This window comes from Pleurodeles waltl, chromosome 5, assembly GCF_031143425.1.
Source record: "Pleurodeles waltl isolate 20211129_DDA chromosome 5, aPleWal1.hap1.20221129, whole genome shotgun sequence".
Taxonomy (NCBI): Eukaryota; Metazoa; Chordata; class Amphibia; order Caudata; family Salamandridae; genus Pleurodeles; species Pleurodeles waltl.
In genome coordinates this window covers 1865763690-1865787458 of record NC_090444.1, presented here as the reverse complement: position 1 = coordinate 1865787458, position 23769 = coordinate 1865763690, and the positions used below count along the sequence as shown (strand labels likewise).

At 49.8% G+C, this 23769-nt stretch overlaps 1 protein-coding gene across 1 annotated transcript in view; it reads left to right on the top strand.

Annotated features, from left to right (window-relative positions):
• The window catches only part of PTK7 (protein tyrosine kinase 7 (inactive)), a 535321-nt gene that overhangs the window by 444219 nt on the left and 67333 nt on the right, over window positions 1-23769 (top strand). Inside the window, exons 15-16 of the mRNA XM_069236405.1 lie at window positions 12119-12274; window positions 12785-13017. Coding sequence (XP_069092506.1) covers window positions 12119-12274; window positions 12785-13017 — 389 coding nt within the window. The remainder of the gene's footprint in view (window positions 1-12118; window positions 12275-12784; window positions 13018-23769) is intronic.

The following is a 23769-nucleotide window of genomic DNA, read 5'->3' as shown; positions in this document are numbered from 1 at the left end:
AATATATTTTTCTATAACAAAACCTATTGGCTGGATTTGTCTCTGAGTGTGTGTACCTCATTTATTGTCTATGTGTATGTACAACAAATGCTTAACACTACTCCTTGGATAAGCCTACTGCTCGACCACACTACCACAAAATAGAGCATTAGTATTATCTCTTTTTACCACTATTTTACCTCTAAGGGGAACCCTTGGACTCTGTGCATGCTATTCCTTACTTTGAAATAGCACATACAGAGCCAACTTCCTACACTTTGTCACTCTGAGGCCAGTAACAAAGCCTGCACTGGGTGGAGATGCTAACACCTCCCCCAGGCAGGAGCTGTAACACCTGGCGGTGAGCCTCAAAGGCTCACCCCTTTGTCACAGCTCCGCAGGACACTCCAGCTTAGTGGAGTTGCCCGCCCCCTCCGGCCACGGCCCCCACTTTTGGCGGCAAGGCTGGAGGAAACAAAGAAAACAACAAGGAGGAGTCACTGGCCAGTCAGGACAGCCCCTAAGGTGTCCTGAGCTGAAGTGACTCTAACTTTTAGAAATCCTCCATCTTGCAGATGGAGGATTCCCCCAATAGGATTAGGGATGTGACCCCCTCCCCTTGGGAGGAGGCACAAAGAGGGTGTACCCACCCTCAGGGCTAGTAGCCATTGGCTACTAACCCCCCAGATCTAAACACGCCCTTAAATTTAGTATTTAAGGGCTTCCCTGAACCTAGAAAAACAGATTACTGCAACTACAAGAAGAAGGACTGCTGAGCTGAAAAACCCCTGCAGAGGAAGACCAGAAGACACCAACTGCCTTGGCCCCAGACTTACCGGCCTGTCTCCTGCCTTCCAAAGAAACCTGCTCCAGCGACGCTTTCCAAGGGACCAGCGACCTCTGAATCCTCTGAGGACTGCCCTGCTTCGAAAAAGACAAGAAACTCCCGAGGACAGCGGCACTGCTCCAAAAGAACTGCAACTTTGTTACAAGGAGCAGATTTAAAGACCCCTGCAACTCCCCGCAAGAAGCGTGAGACTTGCAACACTGCACCCGGCGACCCCGACTCGACTGGTGGAGAACAACCAACTCAGGGAGGACCCTCCGGCGACTCTACGACTGTGAGTAACCAAAGTTGTCCCCCCTGAGCCCCCACAGCGACGCCTGCAGAGGGAATCCCCAGGCTCCCCCTGACCGCGACTGTCTGAACTCCATTTCCCGACGGCTGGAAAAGACCCTGCACCCGCAGCCCCCAGCCCCTAAAGAAACGGAACTTCTGTGCAGGAGTGACCCCCAGGAGGCCCTCTCCCTTGCCCAGGTAGTGGCTACCCCGAGGAGCCCCCCCCTTGCCTGCCTGCGACGCTGAAGAGATCCCTTGATCTCTCATTGACTTCCATTGAAAACCCGACGCGTGTTTGCACACTGCACCCGGCCGCCCCCGCGCTGCTGAGGGTGTACTTTCCGTGCTGACTTGTGTCCCCCCCCCCCCCCCGGTGCCCTACAAAACCCCCCTGGTCTGCCCTCCGAAGACGCGGGTACTTACCTGCTGGCAGACTGGAACCGGGGCACCCCCCTCTCTCCATTGAAGCCTATGTGTTTTGGGGCACCTCTTTGACCTTTGCACCTGACCGGCCCTGAGCTGCTGGTGTGATAACTTTGGGGTTGCTCTGAACCCCCAACGGTTTTATGTAAAAAGTATACATGCTAAAGTAATGATTCAAAGTTCCTAGAGTACTTACCTGAAATACCTTTCAAATGAGATATTACATGTAAAATTTAAACCTGTGGTTCTTAAAATAAACTAAGAAAATATATTTTTCTATAACAAAACCTATTGGCTGGATTTGTCTCCGAGTGTGTGTACCTCATTTATTGTCTATGTGTATGTACAACAAATGCTTAACACTACTCCTTGGATAAGCCTACTGCTCGACCACACTACCACAAAATAGAGCATTAGTATTATCTCTTTTACCACTATTTTACCTCTAAGGGGAACCCTTGGACTCTGTGCATGCTATTCCTTACTTTGAAATAGCACATACAGAGCCAACTTCCTACAGTAAGTGACATTTTCCAAATATACCATAGGACATAAACCCTTATGATCCTACCTTCTTAACCGAAGGGCAGTAGTATCTGTTCTTCCATAAATATAATGGGCGCCTTAAGATACTGCTATTACCCTGATGTGTTTGTGATTCTCGACTATTCCATGAGGCAACCGTCTTCTGGGCAAGAGCATTAATATATATTAATGCAAACACTACATTCAAACCCCTGGAGTTTACTGACTCAGGATGTTAAAGTTTGCTTGCGCACAGTTTGCATTACATTCTGTCAGATATATAGGCAAGTGGGAAACTTATCTTTCAAAAATTGGCTACTGTACCTCTACCAAAGAGAGATTAAAGAATGGAATGTCTCAGCTAACATTACTATTTGCTAAGTTCGGATCATAATAGTAGATAGAATATGGCTGAGTGTGATGAATGAGCGTATTGAGCCTCTGAGGGTCCGTTTTGTTTAGAGTTAAATGTATAAGCTATGTATATATGTATATGTATGTATATATATGTATAAGCTAATCTGACCCACTGGAGCCGATTGCTTTATTTAGTTTGTTGCTCCAGGAACCTCTGAATATGTTGTTCAAATATCAGCCATTGACAGTTTGTTAGCTGTACTGTGCGTTTACTTTCAAGTCACTTTTTTCTGCCTTTCTTGGCTGTAAATGTATTTTTTCTTTATGCTTTCAACCTTTCCCTTTTAATATTTTCTAAAAGGAAAGAAGTTGTCACAATTTTTCAAAACCTTGACTTGTCTGTCTTTAGTGTCTATAAAATATACAATTAGATTTTGCAAGTGAATGTTCAGCCTGCGGATACGTGTTAACTAAATTTCTGTTTTGACTCCTGTGCAGGGACCGTTGTCCCCAATGCTGACTGGTTTGTAGTGTCACTAAGCTCCTAGAGCCATTAGTGAAGCAGCTGCACTCTTCCAAGCGCTTTAGAAGTGTGTTTACATACATTTTCAGCTGACGCGTCCGATGTGTTTTTTTGCTTACAGATGTACGACCATAGCACCCTACTTAATTTCGGCAAGTCATGGTCCTAATGCTCCCCTTTGCTTCCACGAGATGAGAATAGACAGGTTGAAATCTTGGGATGAGGGCTTCGCTTTATACAGTTGGGGACTACAGGGCAGTATCCTTTGGGGGTTACTGTGAATACTTCTGTCCCAAGGCCACAATGCTCCAGTTGGATCGCCCGCTCCCTCCCTTTGGCCTCTCGGGTTGCAAGATCAAGCACACAAAGCGGACACTGTATGTGGAGGGCGGTAAACATTCAGATACAATTGCAAACATTAGAACAATTAAAGACTGGATAAACACGATCCCAGAGGTGATGACACCTTCCATGAGAGAGGCAAACCGCAAAATGTTAATATGCCCCACATTTCTCATAACGTTGACATTGTGGTCATTGTTACCCCTTGGAGCTTGATTCAAGTTGAATCGTGAATCTTCAGGAGCTTTCAGCTCTATCTTAGTCACAAAAAGCGGTTCCGGGTATGCGCAAGGCAGTGAGATGCAGGAACTCTGAACCCGGCTCTGTTCATCAGCCGCTCTAGGATACTGTCCTGGAAGGCTGGGTAGTTTCAAACCCCAGGTGCTGAGTTTCCTAGAACTATGGTAATAAGTAAAGGTTCGATAGCATGTGTAGCTGCAGATACACATGTTGTGCATATCCCGCCATCTGGTGTTGGGTCGGAGTGTTACAAGTTGTTTTTCTTCGAAGAAGTCTTTCGAGTCACGAGACCGAGGGACTCCTCCTCTTTGCTTCCATTGCGCATGGGCGTCGACTCCATCTTCGATTGTTTTCTTTCCGCCATCGGGTTCGGACGTGTTCCTTTTCGCTCCGGGTTTCGGGACGGAAAGATAGTTAAAAATTCGGAAAATTGCGTCGGTATTGTTGCGTTCGGGATCGGGTTAGATAGAATCGACATCGAATCGTGAAGAGCTCCGGTAGCCCTTCGGGGTAATTTCGATCCCCCGTCGGGGCCTGGTCGGCCCGACCGCGTGTGACATCGAAGCTGATGGAACGGACCCCGTTCCGATTCTGCCCTAAATGCCACAACAAATATCCCTATACAGACCAACATTTGGTCTGTAACCTGTGCCTGTCGCCCGAGCACAAGGAAGAAACTTGTGAGGCCTGTCGTGCGTTTCGATCCCGAAAAACGCTTTGTGACCGGCGCGCCAGACGATTACAGATGGCGTCCACGCCGACAGGACACCGAGAGTTCGAGGAACAAGAAGAGGAAGAGGAGGCCTTCTCTATCCATGAATCGGACTCAGAGGAACTCGACGAAACAGTGAGTAAGACGTCGAAGCCAGCACACAAGAAAACAGACAAGGCCCAGGGGACGCCACTGCCAACAGGCCATGGCTCAACCCATAAAGTCGGTGACCGCCCATAGGCACCGAAAAAGGCCGAACTAGTGCCGAGGTCGTCCGACTCGGGTCGAGACACAGGCACGCAGCAATCTCGGGACCGAGAAAGTGCTGCCGAAAAAGATTGACGCCGAGACAGCGGAGCCGAAGCTGCTCGGCGCAGAGACAGCGGCACCGAGGAAGATCGACGCCGAGAAATTTCGACTCCGAAAAAGAGGAAAATCGCATCGGAGCCGAAAACGAGCAAGGACATAGTTTCGGTGCCGAAAAGACCGGCAACCGAGCCAACTACCAGCTCATATTCAGAGGAGCAATCACTGTCCTCTCAATTACGCAAACATAGATTCGTGGAAGAGTTACAGTCCACTGAAGTAGACCATACTCAAAAGGGGATCTTTATACAGAGTGGAACAGGGAAGATCAGCACCCTTCCCCCTATTAGGAGAAAAAGGAGACTTGAGTTCCAAACACAGGAACAATCACCACAAACAAAAGTGGTGAAGAAGGTAACTCCGCCACCCTCTCCTCCACCTGTAACTTACGTATCACCGGCACAGACTCCGTCGCACTCACCGGCTCACACCACCATGAGCCAAGATGACCAGGACGCTTGGGATCTATACGACGCCCCAGTGTCAGACAACAGCCCGGAAGCGTATCCTACCAAGCCCTCACCACCAGAGGACGGCACAGCGTATTCACAGGTGGTAGCTAGGGCCTGCAGAATTCCACAACGTGTCGCTACACTCGGAACCTGTCGAGGATGACTTCCTTTTCAACACCCTCTCCTCCACCCATAGCACCTACCAGAGCCTGCCTATGCTCCCAGGAATGCTAAGGCATGCAAAGCAAATCTTCAAGGAGCCTGTCAAGAGTAGAGCAATAACACCAAGGGTGGAAAAGAAATATAAAGCACCGCCCACAGACCCTGCTTTCATCACCTCACAACTGCCTCCAGATTCAGTTGTAGTAGGGGCGGCTCGCAAGAGAGCCAACTCTCACACATCAGGCGATGCACCACCTCCGGACAAAGAAAGCCGCAAATTCGACGCAGCCGGAAAAAGGGTCGCAGTACAAGCTGCAAACCAGTGGCGCATCGCTAACTCTCAAGCGCTCCTAGCGCGATATGATAGAGCCCATTGGGACGAGATGCAGCACCTCATTGAGCATCTACCCAAAGATTTGCAAAAAAGGGCGAAACAAGTGGTTGAGGAGGGGCAAAACATCTCCAATAACCAAATACGCTCCTCTATGGATGCAGCTGACACAGCTGCAAGAACAATTAACACAGCAGTAACCATAAGAAGGCACGCGTGGTTACGGACATCTGGCTTTAAACCGGAAATACAGCAAGCGGTGCTCAATATGCCATTCAATGAGCAACAATTGTTCGGACCTGAAGTGGCCACGGCAATTGAGAAGCTAAAAAAGGACACTGACACTGCCAAGGCCATGGGCGCACTCTACTCCCCGCAGGGCAGAGGCACTTTCGGCACCTTCCGCAAAACACCCTTCAGAGGGGGGTTTCGGGGTCAGGCCACACAAGCCAGTACATCACACTCAGCACCGTCTACCTACCAGGGACAGTACCAAAGGGGAGGCTTTCGGGGACAGTACAGAGGAGAACAATTCCCTAGAAACAGGGGGAAATTTAAAAGCCCAAAAACACCTGCAACCAAACAGTGACTCACAGGTCACTCATCCCCTCCACACAACACCAGTGGGGGGAAGAATAAGTCAGTATTACCAATCTTGGGAGGAAATAACAACAGACACTTGGGTCTTAGCAATTATCCAACATGGTTATTGCATAGAATTTCTCCAAATCCCTCCAAATATACCACCAAAAACACAGAATATATCAAAACAGCATTCAGACCTTCTGGAAATAGAAGTTCAAGCATTACTGCACAAGAACGCAATAGAACTGGTACCAAGTACACAAATAAACACAGGAGTTTACTCACTGTACTTTCTAATACCAAAAAAGGACAAAACACTGAGACCAATCCTAGATCTCAGAACACTAAACACCTATATCAAATCAGAACACTTTCACATGGTGACGCTACAAGAAGTGTTACCATTGCTAAAGCAACAGGACTACATGACAACCTTAGATCTCAAAGACGCGTATTTTCACATACCGGTACATCCCTCGCACAGGAAATACCTAAGGTTCGTATTCAAAGGAATACATTACCAATTCAAAGTATTGCCGTTCGGTATAACAACCGCACCAAGAGTCTTTACAAAATGCCTAGCAGTAGTAGCTGCACACATCAGAAGGCAGCAAATACACGTATTCCCGTACCTCGACGATTGGCTAATCAAAACCAACTCACTGATAAAGTGTTCACACCACACAGATCAGGTCATACAAACCCTCTACAAACTCGGTTTCTCCGTCAACTATGCAAAATCACACATTCTGCCGTGCAAAGTACAACAATACCTAGGAGCGACAATAGACACAAGGGGAATAGCCACTCCAAGTCCACAAAGGGTTCAAAATTTCCTAAAGGTTATACAAACCATGTATCCAACACAAAAAATACAGGCAAAGATGGTATTACAACTCCTAGGCATGATGTCCTCATGCATAGCCATTGTCCCAAACGCAAGACTGCACATGAGGCCCTTACAACAGTGCCTAGCATCACAATGGTCACAAGCACAGGGTCACCTTCTAGATCTGGTGTTGTTAGACCGCCAAACATACATCTCGCTTCTATGGTGGAACAGTATAAATTTAAACAAAGGGCGGCCTTTCCAAGACCCAGTGCCACAATACGTGATAACAACAGATGCTTCCATGACAGGGTGGGGAGCACACCTCAATGAACACAGCATCCAAGGACAATGGGACGTACATCAAACAAAGCTGCATATAAATCATCTAGAACTGCTAGCAGTTTTCCTAGCGTTAAAGGCATTCCAACCCATCATAACCCACAAGTACATTCTTGTCAAAACAGACAACATGACAACAATGTATTATCTAAACAAACAGGGAGGGACACAATCGACACAGCTGTGCCTCCTGGCACAAAAAATATGGCAATGGGCAATTCACAACCACATTCGCCTAATAGCACAGTTTATTCCAGGGATCCAGAATCAACTGGCAGACAATCTCTCTCGAGATCACCAACAGGTCCACGAATGGGAAATTCACCCCCAAATTCTAAACACTTACTTCAAAGTTTGGGTAACACCTCAAATAGACTTATTTGCAACAAGGGAGAACGCAAAATGCCAAAACTTCGCATCCAGATACCCACACAGGCAGTCTCAAGGCAATGCCCTATGGATGAACTGGTCAGGGATATTTGCGTACGCTTTTCCCCCTCTCCCTCTCCCTCTCCTTCCATATCTAGTAAACAAATTGAGTCAAAACAAACTCAAACTCATACTGATAGCACCAACATGGGCAAGGCAACCTTGGTACACAACACTGCTAGACCTATCAGTAGTACCTCACGTCAAGTTACCCAACAGGCCAGATCTGTTAACACAACACAAACAACAGATCAGGCATTCAAACCCAGCATCGCTGAATCTAGCAATCTGGCTCCTGAAATCCTAGAATTCGGACACTTAAACCTCACCCAAGACTGTATGGAAGTCCTAAAGCAAGCTAGAAGACCGTCCACTAGACACTGCTATGCAAGCAAATGGAAAAGGTTTGTTTGCTACTGCCACGATAATCAAATTCAACCATTACACGCATCTCCAAAGGATGTAGTGGGTTACTTACTACACTTACAAAAATCGAACCTGGCCTTCTCTTCCATTAAAATACACCTCGCAGCAATATCTGCATACCTGCAGATTACCCATTCAACTTCACTATTTAGAATACCCGTCATTAAAGTGTTTATGGAAGGCCTCAAAAGAATTATACCACCAAGGACACCACCGGTTCCTTCATGGAACCTCAACATCGTCTTAACAAGACTCATGGGTCCACCTTTTGAACCCATGCATTCTTGCGAAATACAATTCCTGACCTGGAAGGTTGCATTTCTCATCGCCATCACATCTCTAAGAAGAGTAAGTGAAATTCAGGCGTTTACAATACAAGAACCTTATATCCAAATTCACAAAAATAAGGTAGTCCTAAGAACCAATCCTAAATTTCTACCAAAGGTTATTTCACCGTTCCACTTAAACCAAACGGTAGAACTGCCAGTGTTCTTCCCACAGCCAGACTCGGTAGCTGAAAGGGCACTACATACATTAGACATCAGAAGAGCACTAATGTACTACATTGACAGAACAAAAAACATCAGAAAAACAAAACAACTGTTTATTGCATTCCAAAAACCTCATACAGGAAACCCAATATCAAAACAGGGTATAGCCAGATGGATAGTTAAGTGCATCCAAATCTGCTACATTAAAGCAAAAAGGGAGCTGCCCATTACACCAAGGGCACACTCAACCCGAAAGAAAGGCGCTAGCATGGCCTTCCTCGGGAATATTCCAATGCACGAGATATGTAAGGCAGCCACATGGTCTACGCCTCACACATTTACTAAGCACTACTGTGTAGACGTGCTACCTGCACAACAAGCCACAGTAGGTCAAGCCGTACTAAGAACTTTATTTCAGACTACTTCCACTCCTACAGGCTGAGCCACCGCTTTTGGGGAGATAACTGCTTACTAGTCTATGCACAACATGTGTATCTGCAGCTACACATGCCATCGAACTGAAAATGTCACTTACCCAGTGTACATCTGTTCGTGGCATTAGTCGCTGCAGATTCACATGTGCCCACCCGCCTCCCCGGGAGCCTGTAGCCGTTTGGAAGTTATCTTCAACTTTGTAAATTTGTAAATATATTACTTATAACCTTAATTGGTACTTACTTATTCACTCCATTGCATGGGCACTATTACTAACACACACAACTCCTACCTCACCCTCTGCGGGGAAAACAATCGAAGATGGAGTCGACGCCCATGCGCATTGGAAGCAAAGAGGAGGAGTCCCTCGGTCTCGTGACTCGAAAGACTTCTTCGAAGAAAAACAACTTGTAACACTCCGACCCAACACCAGATGGCGGGATATGCACAACATGTGAATCTGCAGCGACTAATGCCACGAACAGATGTACACTGGGTAAGTGACATTTTCATTACTTCCCAACAAATTTAATTGCCCCAAAAGCCTCTATCCAAACTAAAAGGGCTGTATTCCACCCAGGGAAAGAGTGCGTCAATAAGATCCGGTGGTACGTCAGCTGTGACACCAGGTCTCGCTTCTGGTGTCTTCTAAGCTAATGAAAACCAGTTAAGAACATAGTCCCAACATTTGCTGGAGACCCCCAATCAGGTTGGGGCCCACTAGTTGGGATATTTGTGATGAACAGATGTAGCAGCGGGCCAGAGCCTGCAGTCACGTCTCTGTGCAGCTTTACGCCTTTAGAGTTCTGCATCCCCAGGTCCATTGTTCAGTCTCGATTTTCCGGTGCCTGGAATATCCACAGCGGCACAGCTGTGAGCTGGTCATTTGGGGTAGGCTAAAACATTTAAAGACCTACAATATCTGTAATCGTGTAGGCAAGAAGAGTGATTCAAACCATTGTGGTGTCAAGAGAGCCAGCTCCTGCAGTCCATGTGACTGGTTTGCACTCCTGTAGTGTTGGGAGTGGCCTCCTCATGGCCCTCAGAGGCTGAGAAGCAGGATTAATGTGCACAGTTGGTCGGGGACCCTGCAGGCCCACCCTCTGTGCTTCCAGACCAGGTTTGGATGCATCTTCATGATCCACTGATGCTCTTCAGATCTTGTTACCCTGATAAACTGTGCTGTGCACTTATCATGGCTCCCCAGCTGACCTGGTTCTAGCCTGGAATTCTGGACCACAGGTTCTTGTGACTGTCTCCGACAGGCAGATGCAGCCCAGGTCTCCATGGAGTCTTTCCATCCCTCCCCAGTCCACAGTAGCAAGGTAGTTCTGAAGGCTTCGCAAACTCGGGGGCAGTCTGCAGGGAGGATGGCGTTTTCTCTCCTGGTTCTTTTCACGTCTAACTCCAGTATGCATATCCGAGGTGTCCAGTCAAGAATGACACAAGACCTGGCAGAGAGGGGGCAGAACTTACAAACTGCGTTAGCCAAGTTGAGAGCTGCAGCCAGCAGAAGTGTTGCAAGATTCGAAATTCTCTGCACTCTTCCAGTCCTGAAGACGTGCGGATTGTGCAGATGTGTGAGCCAAGAGTCCTCAGTCTCCCATGACTGGATTCAAAACATCGGTGGATTGGGCCTGGACACACCCACTATGTTTTCCTGTTGCCATGATCATATCATAGCATAGTAAATGGGTGCTGGTGGATTGTACCCAGGGCATGTGAAACTGGCTAGATGACCTCCCCTATAGACCATATACGACAGGTTTTGTGGAGGAAAACCCTGAAATGAGTACAAGCAGGTTTGGTTGTCCAAAAGCTCCACCACTAGGGAGAAAGATGAGTTTGGAAAGCTTGCTGGCTCCGTCAAGCTCATACCTAAGGGAGGAATGCTGCAGCTCCGGCCACCTTTGTGTCAGCGAGGGCTCTGAAAGGTATCGACGACGAGAGGTCGGGTCCACTGTGGGAGCTGTGTTCATCCCCAGGGATGTAGATGCTGAGATAGCAAGGATAGGACACTTCCTCCGCACTTTGAAACACTACTTCTAAAAACGCTTCTTAATGATTAGTTCTGAACATAAATACCTTGAGACAGGAGCGCTTCCCAGCGTCGGTTTTAAAAATGGATTCAGTAATACAGAACGCATGAGACGGGCGAAGATCTCACGGGTTTGGGTTTCAGCTTCAGGTGTGGTTTGTAGGTGTTAGTGGTTGTGGCACTGGAGGTTGGGGGTGTGGAGTTTGGAGTGTACCGTTAAGGTTTGGGCGTTGTGGCCAAGGGGTTTTGGGGGTTAAGAATGTGGGGTTAGTGGTAAAATGTTCAGGGGATAAACAACGTGCAGTGTATGGTGTCAAGGGAATGGAATTAGGCTTTACTAATATGATGTTACGGGGTTGGTGTTGGGGATTCGCTGAATATTGTTAAGGGTTTGGTGTGCAGGGTTATGGTTCAGAGGTTTAGGCTATAGGGGTTAAAGGTTATGGCTTCCTGAGCTGGGTTAAGTTTAGAAGGTGGGTTTATATGGGCTAGCTTATGGAGTTAATGTTTTACGTGTAGGGATAGTGATTTGGGGTTAGGTTTAGGGGGGCAGGAGTTACGTGTTTGGGGTGAAGAGTGCAGGTTTACTGTGAAAACATTTTTGTGTTTTGGGGTAACAGGATAGGAGGTGGAGGTTAAGGCTATAGGTCAGGGGTTGCATGCTAAGTGTATCCGGGTGACACAGGGTTAAAGGTTTGGTATATAGTGTTGTGGGTGTACAGAATAGCACTAAGGGTTTAATTGTATGGGGTTCATCCTTAGGATTGCATTTTTCAGTGTCGTAGTTGGAAATGTGGTAACGATGTATAAACGTAGTTACTTTTCGACTATCTGCATTAATACAAAAAACTTATAATTTCCAGCTCAAATAAAAGGAATTAAAAAGATACAGTCTTGGGGGTTTCTTTGTTGCTCGTCAAGAGCCCTAGTTTGCTTGTGAACAAACTTTAGGCCCAGTTGTTTTCAGTTGTCTCCGGAGCCCACCTGTGATATGCACCCTTTGCTTCCTAGGTGGCACCCTGCTTCAGAATGGACAGAGCGCTGCTGAAATACAGGAAGAAGTCTCCCTCACTAACCTGGGCCCCAGTGCCTCCGCCAGCAAGCGGCACAGCACTGCTGATAAAATGCACTTTCCCCGCTCCAACCTGCAGATGATAACTACACTGGGTATGTAGACACTGCTCTACCTCGGGACAGATTGCACTGAGCTTCCGAGGGCAGGGCCAAGGCAGGGGCTGGATAGAACTGGTTGTTTTTGAGCGTGAATGTGGGCAACTGCATTTCTAGTTTTAATGTATGACTGGAAGATCCTTCTCGGATATCAGTGGCAGCAGCTTTTAATGGACTCTCAAGCAGGTTGCTTGTACGGGGTGGTGTAGAGAGGGAGGCCCCATCGCTGGGAGTCACTGCTGCATCATGGTTGGGGTGTTAAAGGCAAGCGTTCGGTAACCTTCACCTGTAAATCCAGAGGGTCGGGGTTTGTGTGAAGAGTGGGCAGCCTCTGCTGTGGCCGGTGTGATTGCATCCGTCACTCAAGAACAGGACGGTGTGGGGTTCCTGTGGTGTACCTAGCTTAAGCACTGATAAAGAATGAGTGTATCAAGATTACGCTGGTCTACCCAGATGTCTGTTTAATAATGATTTTATGTTAACTGTTCTATTCTTTTAAACTTTTAGGAAAGGGTGAGTTTGGTGACGTTCTCTTGGCCAAAGCTACAGGACTTGAGGACTGTGAGGGTGAGACTGTAGTGCTCGTGAAGAGCCTGCAGGTCCGAGACGAGCAGCTCCAACTTGACTTCAGACGAGAGTTTGAAATGTTTGGCAAATTGAATCATGCCAATGTGGTGAGGCTTCTAGGGCTGTGCCGTGAGGTGGAACCGCACTACATGATCCTGGAGTATGTGGACCTGGTACGGTAACACCCGTCAGACTACCCGTTTCAGTCTTGGTTCTATAACTATAGGGCGCAGTCGCTGTTCTAGTAGTAACATTCCACTGGTTTAGTTAGGCCTTTCATGCGTGCAGTCGCTGGTGCAGCAGTAACATCGCCCTGGTTTAGTTAGGCCTTTCATGCGTGCAGTCGCTGGCGCAGCAGTAACATCGCACTGGTTTAGTTAGGCCTTTCATGCGTGCAGTCGCTGGTGCCGCAGTAACATCGCACTGGTTTAGTTAGGCCTTTCATGCGTGCAGTCGCTGGTGCAGCAGTAACATCGCACTGGTTTATTTAGGCCTTTCATGAGTGCAGTCGCTGGTGCAGCAGTAACATCGCACTGGTTTAGTTAGGCCTTTCATGCGTGCAGTCGCTGGTGCAGCAGTAACATCGCACTGGTTTAGTTAGGCCTTTCATGCGTGCAGTCGCTGGTGCAGCAGTAACATCGCACTGGTTTAGTTAGGCCTTTCATGCGTGCAGTCGCTGGTGCCGCAGTAACATCGCACTGGTTTAGTTAGGCCTTTCATGCGTGCAGTCGCTGGTGCAGCAGTAACATCGCACTGGTTTATTTAGGCCTTTCATGAGTGCAGTCGCTGGTGCAGCAGTAACATCGCCCTGGTTTAGTTAGGCCTTCCATGCGTGCAGTCGCTGGTGCAGCAGTAACATCGCACTGGTTTAGTTAGGCCTTTCATGCGTGCAGTCGCTGGCGCAGCAGTAACATCGCACTGGTTTAGTTAGGCCTTTCATGCGTGCAGTCGCTGGTGCAGCAGTAACATCGCACTGGTTTACTTAGGCCTTTCATGCGTGCAGTCGCTGGCGCAGCAGTAACATCGCCCTGGTTTAGTTAGGCCTTTCATGAGTGCAGTCGCTGGTGCAGCAGTAACATCGCACTGGTTTAGTTAGGCCTTCCATGCGTGCAGTCGCTGGTGCAGCAGTAACATCGCACTGGTTTAGTTAAGCCTTTCATTAGTGAGGTCGCTGGTGCAGCAGTAACATCGCACTGGTTTAGTTAGGCCTTTCATGAGTGCAGTCGCTGGTGCCGCAGTAACATCGCACTGGTTTAGTTAGGCCTTCCATTAGTGCAGTCGCTGGTGCAGCAGTAACATCGCACTGGTTTAGTTAGGCCTTTCATGCGTGCAGTCGCTGGTGCCGCAGTAACATCGCACTGGTTTAGTTAGGCCTTTCATTAGTGAGGTCGCTGGTGCAGCAGTAACATTGCACTGGTTTAATTAGGCCTTTCATGCGTTGTAAAGAAATGGCTCCCTGTTGCAGTTACCCCCCACTTTTTGCCTGATACTGATGCTGACTTGACTGAGAAGTGTGCTGGGAACCCTGCTAACCAGGCCCCAGCACCAGTGTTCTTTCACCTAAAATGTATCATTGTCTCCACAATTGGCACAACCCTGGCACCCAGGTAAGTCCCTTGTAACTGGTACCAAGGGCCCTGATGCCAGGGAAGGTCTCTAAGGGCTACAGCGTGTCTTATGCCACCCTGGGGACCCCTCACTCAGCACAGACACACTGCTTGCCAGCTTGTGTGTGCTGGTGGGGAGAAAATGACTAAGTCGGCATGTCACTCCCCTCAGGGTGCCATGCCAGCCTCACACTGCCTGTGGCATAGGTAAGTCACCCCTCTTGCAGGCCTTACAGCCCTAAGGCAGGGTGCACTATACCATAGGTGAGGGCACCAGTGCATGAGCACTGTGCCCCTACAGTGTCTAAGCAAAACCTTAGACATTGTAAGTGCAGGGTAGCCATAAGAGTATATGGTCTGGGAGTCTGTCAAAAACGAACTCCACAGCTCCATAATGGCTACACTGGATACTGGGAAGTTTAGTATCAAACTTCTCAGAATAATAAAGCCACACTCATGCCAGTGTTGGATTTATTAAAAAATGCACACAGAGGGCATCTTAGAGATACCCCCTGTATTTTACCCAATTGTTCAGTGCAGGACTGACTGGTCTCTCTCAGCAGCAGGCTGGCAGACGAGTTTCTGACCCCATGCGGTGAGAGCCTTTGTGCTCTCTGAGGACAGAAACAAAGCCTGCTCTGGGTGGAGGTGCTTCACACCTCCCCCCTGCAGGAACTGTAACACCTAGCAGTGAGCTTCAAAGGCTCAAGCTTCGTGTTACAATGCCCCAGGGCACTCCAGCTAGTGGAGATGCCCGCCCCCTGGACACAACCCCCACTTTTGGCGGCAAGTCCAGGAGAGATAATGAGAAAAACAAGGAGGAGTCACTGGCCAGTCAGGACAGCCCCTAAGGTGTCCTGAGGTGACTCTGACTTTTAGAAATCCTCCATTTTGTAGAACGAGGATTCCCCCAATAGGGATAGGAATGTGACCCCCTCCCCTTGGGAGGAGGCACAAAGAGGGTGTACCCACCCTCAGGGCTAGTAGCCATTGGCTACTAACCCCCCAGACCTAAACACGCCCTTAAATTTAGTATTTAAGAGCTCCCCTGAACCTAAGAATTTAGATTCCTGAAACTACAAGAAGAAGAGGACTGCTGAGCTGAAAAACCCCTGCAGAGGAAGAACAGAAGACACCAACTGCTTTGGCCCCAGACTTACCGGCCTGTCTCCTGCCTTCCAAAGAAACCTGCTCCAGCGACGCTTTCCAAAGGACCAGCGACCTCTGAATCCTCAGAGGACTGCCCTGCTTCAAGAAAGACAAGAAACCCCTGAGGACAGCGGCCCTGCTCCAAAAGAACTGCAACTTTGTTTCAAAGGAGCAGATTTAAAGACCCCTGCAACTCCCCGCAAGAAGCGTGAGACTTGCAACACTGCACCCGGCGACCCTGACTCGACTGATGGAGAACCAACACCTCAGGGAGGACCCTCCGGCGACTCCGAGTCCGTGAGTAACCAAAGTTGTCCCCCCTGAGCCCCCACAGCGACGCCTGCAGAGGGAATCCCGAGGCTCCCCCTGACCGCGACTGCCTGAACCTAAAGTCCCGACGGCTGGAAAAGACCCTGCACCCGCAGCCCCCAGCACCTGAAGGAACGGAACTTCGGTGCAGGAGTGACCCCCAGGAGGCCCTCTCCCTTGCCCAGGTGGTGGCTACCCCGAGGAGCCCCCCCCTTGCCTGCCTGCACCGCTGAAGAGACCCCTAGGTCTCCCATTGAACTCTACAGAGAACCCGACGCTTGTTTGCACACTGCACCCAGCTGCCCCCACGCTGCTGAGGGTGTACTTTCTGTGTGGACTTGTGTCCCCCCCGGTGCCCTACAAAACCCCCCTGGTCTGCCCTCCAAAGACGCGGGTACTTACCTGCTGGCAGACTGGAACCGGGGCACCCCCTTCTCTCCATTGAAGCCTATGTGTTTTGGGCACCTCTTTGACCTCTGCACCTGACCGGCCCTGAGCTGCTGGTGTGGTAACTTTGGGGTTGCTCTGAACCCCCAACGGTGGGCTACCTTGGACCCCAATTTGAACCCCGTAGGTGGTTTACTTACCTGCAAGAACTAACATTACTTTACCTCCCCCAGGAACTGTGAAAATTGCACTAAGTGTCCACTTTTAAAACAGCTAAATGTGTTTTATGTAAAAAGTATATATGCTAATGTAATGATTCAAAGTTCCTAAAGTACTTACCTGCAATACCTTTCAAATGAGATATTACATGTAGAATTTGAACCTGTGGTTCTTAAAATAAACTAAGAAAATATATTTTTCTATAACAAAAACCTATTGGCCTGGAATTGTTTCTGAGTGTGTGTTCCTCATTTATTGCCTGTGTGTATGTACAACAAATGCTTAACACTACTCCTTTGATAAGCCTACTGCCCGACCACACTACCACAAAATAGAGCATTAGTATTATCTCTTTTTGCCACTATCTTACCCTTGGACTCTGTGCATACTATTCCTTACTTTGAAATAGTGCATACAGAGCCAACTTCCTACATGCGTGCAGACGCTGGTGCCGCAGTAACATCGCACTGGTTTAGTTAGGCCTTTCATGCGTGCAGACGCTGGTGCCGCAGTAACATCGCACTGGTTTAGTTAGGCCTTTCATGAGTGCAGTCGCTGGTGCCGCAGTAACATCACACTGGTTTAGTTAGGCCTTTCATGCGTGCAGTCGCTGGTGCAGCAGTAACTTCGTATTGGTTTAGTTAGGCCTTTCATGCGTGCAGTCGCTGGTGCAGCAGTAACATCGCACTGGTTTAGTTAGGCCTTTCATGCGTGCAGTCGCTGGCGCAGCAGTAACTTCGTATTGGTTTAGTTAGGCCTTTCATGCGTGCAGTCGCTGGTGCAGCAGTAACATCGCACTGCTTTAGTTAGGCCTTTCATGAGTGCAGTCGCTGGTGCCTCAGTAACATCGCACTGGTTTAGTTAGGCCTTTCATGTGTGCAGTCGCTGGTGCCGCAGTAACATCGCACTGGTTTAGTTAGGCCTTTCATGTGTGCAGACGCTGGTGCCGCAGTAACATCGCACTGGTTTAGTTAGGCCTTTCATGCGTGCAGACGCTGGTTGTGAGGAAATGCCTCCTTGGCATGGTTACCCCCTGACTTTTTGCCTTTGCTGATGCTAAGTTTTGATTTGAAAGTGTGCTGAGGCCTGCTAATCAGGCCCCAGCACCAGTGTTCTTTCCCTAACCTGTACTTTTGTTTCCACAATTGGCACACCCTGGCATCCAGGTAAGTCCCTTGTAACTGGTACCCCTGGTGCCAAGGGCCCTGATGCCAGGGAAGGTCTCTAAGGGCTGCAGCATATCTTATGCCACCCTGCGGACCCCACACTCAGCACAGACACACTGCTTGTCAGCTTGTGTGTGCTAGTGGGGATAAAAAGACTAAGTCGACATGGCACTCCCCTCCGGGTGCCATGCCAACCTCACACTGCCTACAGATATAGATAAGTCACCCCTCTAGCAGGCCTTACAGCCCTAAGGCAGGGTGCACTATACCATAGGTGAGGGCATAGGTGCATGAGCACTATGCCCCTACAGTGTCTAAGCAAAACCTTAGACATTGTAAGTGCAGGGTAGCCATAAGAGTATATGGTCTGGCAGTCTGTCATGCACGAACTCCACAGCACCATAATGGCTACACTGAAAACTGTGAAGTTTGGTATCAAACTTCTCAGCACAATAAATGCACACTGATGCCAGTGTACATTTTATTGTAACATACACCCCAGAGGGCACCTTAGAGGTGCCCCCTAAAACCTTAACCGACTATCCGTGTAGGCTGACTAGTTTTAGCAGCCTGCCACACACCAGACATGTTGCTGGCCACATGGGGAGAGTGCCTTATTCACTCTGTGGCTAGTAACAAAGCCTGTACTGGGTGGAGATGCTTATCACCCCCCCCCCCCCCCCTGTAGGAACTGTAACACCTGGCGGTGAGCCTCAAAGGCTCACCCCCTTTGTTACAGCACCCCAGGGCATTCTAGCTAGTGGAGTTGCCTGCCCCCACTGGCCACGGCCCCACTTTTGGCGGCAAAGCCGGAGGAGATAATGAGAAAAACAAGGAGGAGTCAATGGCCAGTCACGACAGCCCCTAAGGCATCCTGAGCTGAGGTGACTGACTTTTAGAAATCCTCCATCTTAAAGTAAGAAATAGCATGCACAGAGTCCAAGGGTTCCCCTTAGAGGTAAGATAGTGGCAAAAAGAGATAATTCTAATGCTCTATTTTGTGGTAGTGTGGTCGAGCAGTAGGCTTATCGGAGGGTAGTGTTAAGCATTTGTTGTACACATACAGGCAATAAATGCGGAACACACACTCAAAGACACTTCCAGGCCAATATGTTTTTATATAAAAAAATATCTTTTCTTAGTTTATTTTAGGAACCACAGGTTCAAGATTTACAAACAATACTTTAAATGAAAGGTATTTCACTTAGGAACTTTAGGAACTTTGAATTAGCAAAATAGCATATACAGTTTTTACACAAATGGCAATAAACTATTTTAAAACTGGACACAGTGCAATTTTCAACAGTTCCTGGGGGAGGTAAGTGTTAGTTTTGCAGTTAAGTAAACCACCTACAGGGTTCAAAGTTAGGTCCAAGGTAGCGCACCGTTGGGGGTTCAGGGCAACCCCAAAGTTACCACACCAGCAGCTCAGGGCCAGTCAGGTGCAGAGGTCAAAGTGGTGCCCAAAACGCATAGGCTTCAATGGAGAAGGGGGTGCCCCGGTTCCAGTCTGCCAGCAGGTAAGTACCCGCGTATTCGGAGGGCAGACCAGGGGTTTTTTGTAGGGCACCGGGGGGGGCACAGAAAGTACACCCTCAGCGGCATGGGGGCAGCCGGGTGCAGAGTGCAATCAGGCGTCGAGTTTGCAATGTAGTTCAATGGGAGACCCAGGGGTCTCTTCAGCGAAGCAGGGAGGCGGGGGGGTGAGGGGGCTCCTCGGGGTAGCCACCACATGGGCATGGGAGAGGGCCACCTGGGGGTCGCTCCTGCACTGGAGGTCAGATCCTTCAGGTCCTGGGGGCTGTGGGTGTAGTGTCCTTACCAGGCGTCGGATTCTTAGAAGCAGGCAGTCGTGGTCAGAGGGAGGCTCTGGATTCCCTCTGCAGGTGTCGCTGTGGGGGCTCAGGGGGGTCAACTCTGGCTACTCACGGGCTCGCAGTCGCCGGGGAGTCCTCCCTGTAGTGTTGTTTCTCCACAAGTCGAGCCGGGGGCGTTGGGTGCAGAGTGGAAAGTCTCACGTTTCCGGCGGGAAACGTGTGTTCTTTCAAAGTTGCTTCTTTGTTGCAAAGATGCTTCTTTCTTGGAGCAGAGATGCTGTCCTCGGGAGTTCTTGGTCCTTTTAGATGCAGGGTAGTCCTCTGAGGCTTCAGAGGTCGCTGGACCCTGTGGAACACGTCGCTGGAGCAGTTCTTTTGAAGTGGGGAGACAGGCCGGTAGAGCTGGGGCCAAAGCAGTTGGTGTCTCCGTCTTCTCTGCAGGTTTTTCATCTCAGCAGTCCTTCTTTTTCTTAGGTTGCAGGAATCTAGTTTCCTAGGTTCTGGGGGGCCCTAAATTCTCAATTTAGGGGTGTGTTTAGGTCTGGGGGGTTAGTAGCCAATGGCTACTAGCCCTGAGGGTGGCTACAACCTCTTTGTGCCGCCTCCATGAGGGGAGGGGGGGGGGGGGCACATCCCTAATCCTATTGGGGGAATCCTCCAAAATCAAGATGGAGGATTTCTAAAGGCAGGGGTCACCTCAGCTCAGGACACCTTAGGGGCTGTCCTGACTGGTGGGTGACTCCTCCTTGTTTTTCTCATTATCTCCTCTGGACTTGCCGCCAAAAGTGGGGGCTGTGTCCGGGGGGCGGGCATCTCCACTAGTTGGAATGCCCTGGGGCATTGTAACACGAAGCCTGAGCCTTTGAGGCTCACTGCTAGGTGTTACAGTTCCTGCAGGGGGGGAGGTGTGAAGCACCTCCACCCAGAGCAGGCTTTTGTTTCTGTCCTCAGAGAGCACAAATGCCCTCACCACAGGGGGTCAGAAACTCGTCTCTCAGCAGCAGGCTGGCACAGACCAGTCAGTCCTGCACTGAACAATTGGGTAAAATACAGGGGGCATCTCTAAGATGCACTCTGTGTGCATTTTTTTAATAAATCCAACACTGGCATCAGTGTGGGTTTATTATTCTGAGAAGTTTGATACCAAACTTCCCAGTATTCATTGTAGCCATTATGGAGCTGTGGAGTTCGTTTTTGACAGACTCCCAGACCATAGACTCTTATGGCTACCCTGCACTTACAATGTCTAAGGTTTTGCTTAGACACTGTAGGGGCATAGTGCTCATGCACCTATGCCCTCACCTGTGGTATAGTGCACCCTGCCTTAGGGCTGTAAGGCCTGCTAGAGGGGTGATTTACCTATGCCACAGGCAGTGTGAAGTTGGCATGGCACCCTGAGGGGGCAAGCAGTGTGTCTGTGCTGAGTGAGGGGTCCCTAGGGTGGCGTAAGACATGCTGCAGCCATTAGAGACCTTCTCTGGCATCAGGGCCCTTGGTACCAGGGGGTACCAGTTACAAGGGACTTACCTGGGTGCCAGGGTTGTGCCAATTGTGGAGACAATGGTACATTTTAGGTGAAAGAACACTGGTGCTGGGGCCTGGTTAGCAGGGTCCCAGCACACTTCTCAGTCAAGTCAGCATTAGTATCAGGCAAAAGTGGGGGTAACTGCAACAGGGAGCCATTTCCTTACAGGGGGGTTTTGAGGAGCACTGGACACACACACACACACACACACACACAAGCCCACAAAACACACCCTCAGCGGCACAGGGATGACCGGGTGCAGTAGGCAAAGTAGGCATCGGGTTTGCTATAGAAAGCAATGGAGGGACCCAGGGGGTCACTGGTGATGCAGGCAGGGCACAGAGGGGGTTTCTCGGGCCAGCCACCGACTGGGCGAGGATGAGGGTTGTCTGCCGGTCACTCCTGCACTGGTAGGTGGTTCCTCTCGGTCCTGAGTGCTGCAGTGCTTGGTCCAGGCGTCGGGTTACTTTAACAGGCAGTTGCGGTCAGAGGTGGACTCTGGATCCTATCTGCAGGTGTCGCTGTGGGGGTGCAGAGAGGTCGACTCAGGGTGTCCACGTCGTTGGAGTCGCCAGGGAGTCCTCTCTGCGGTGTTGGTTGTCCTGGACTCGAGCCGGGGACTTCGGGTGCAGAGTGTGAAGACTCAGGCTTCTGGCGGGAAGTGAGATTCTCTTTAAAAGTTGTTGCAAAGTTGCCCCAGCACCAGTGTTCTTTCCCTAAACTGTACCTTTGCTTCCACAATTGGCACAGCCTTGGCACTCAGATAAGTCCTTTGTAGCTGGTACCCCCTGGTACCAAGGGCCCAGATGCCAGGGAAGGTCTCTAAGGGCTGCAGCATGTCTTATGCCACCCTGGGGACCCCTCACTCAGCACATGCACACTGCCTCACGGCTTGTGTGTGCTGGTGGGGAGAAAATGACTGTCGACATGGCACTCCCCTCAGAGTGCCCTGCCAACCTCACACTGCCTGTGGCATAGGTAAGTGACCCCTCTAGCAGGCCTTACATCCCTAAGGCAGAGGAGCACTATACCACAGATGAGGGCATATGTGCATGAGCACTATGCCCCTACAGCATCTAAGCAAAACCTTAGACATTGTAAGTGCAGTGTAGTCCTAAAGAGTATATGGTCTGGGAGTTTGTCAAACACGAACTTCACAGTTCAAAAATGGCTACACTGAAATCTGGGAAATTTGGTATCAAACTTCTCAGCACAATGAATGCACACTGATGCCAGTGTGGGAGTTGTCAAATGCACCCAGAGGGCATCTTAGAGATGCCCCCTGAATACCGGTCCGACTCGTAGTGTTAGGCTGACCAGTTTCTGGCCACATGGGGTGAGTGCCTTTGTCACTGCGTACAAAGCCTGCACTGGGTGGAGGTGCTTCTCACCTCCCCCTGCAGGGAACTGTAACACCTGGTGGTGAGCCTCAAAGACTCCTTCCTATTGTTACTGCACCCCTGGACATCTCAGCTAGTGGAGATGCCCACCCCTCCAGACACTTTTGGCGGCAAGGCTGGAGGAGATAATGAGAAAAAGGAGTCACCCACCAGTCAGGACAACCCGTAAGTTACCCTGAGCTGAGGTGACCCCCTACCTTTAGAAATCCTCCATCTTAGTTTTGGAGGATTCCCCAAATAGGATTAGGGATGTGCCCCCCTCCCCACAGGGAGGAGGCACAAAGAGGGTGTAGCCACCCTCCTGGACAGTAGCCATTGGCTACTGCCCTCCCAGACCTAAACACACCCCTAAATTTAGTATTTAGGGGCACCCCAGATCCCAGAAAATCAGATTCCTGCAACCTGAAGAAACAAGGACTGCTGACCTACAAGCCTGCAGAAAAGACGGATGACGACAACTGCTTTGGCTCCAGCCCTACCGGCCTGTCTCCAACTTTGAAAACCTGCAACCAGCGACTCTTCCCACAGGGACCAGCGACCTCTGAAGTCTCAGAGGACTGCCCTGGACTAAAGGACCAAGAAACTCCTGTGAGCAGCGTCTCTGCTCACAACCAGCTACTTCTTTGCAACAAAGAAGCAACTTCCAAAGACTTCATTTTTCCAGCCGGAAGCGTTAGACTTCACACTCTGCACCTGACGCCCCCGGCTTGAGATCCAGAGAACAAACACCCCAGGGAGGACTCCCCCGGCGACTGCAAGCCCTTGAGTAGCCAGAGACGACCCCCCTGAACCCCCACAGCGGCACCTGCAGAGAGAATTCAGAGGCTCCCCCTAACCGCGACTGCCTGTAACAAGGGACCCGGCGCCTGGAACCAGCACTGTACCCGCAGCCCCCAGGACCTGAAGGAACCGAACCTCAGCGCAGGAGTGACCCCCAGGCGACCCTCGTCCTAGCCCAGGTGGTGGCTGTCCCGTGAAGCTCCCCCCAAACCTCCCCCCGGTACCTGCCTGCACCGCTAGAGTGACCCCTCCATGGGTTCCTATCTGAAACCCGACGCCTGCTTTGCACACTGCATCCGGCCGCCCCTTTGCCGCTGAGGGTGTGTTTTGTCTGCCTACTTGTGTGTCCGCCAGTGCTCTACAAAATCCCCCTGGTCTGCCCCCCAAGGACGCAGGTACTTAACTGCTGGTAGACTGGAACCGGAGCACTCCTGTTCTCCATAAGCGCCTATGTGTTTTGAGCACCTCTTTGACCTCTGCACCTGACCGGCCCTGAGCTGCTGGTGTGGCAACTTTGGGGTTGCCTTGAACCCCCAACGGTGGGCTGCCTTTGCCCCAGAACTGAG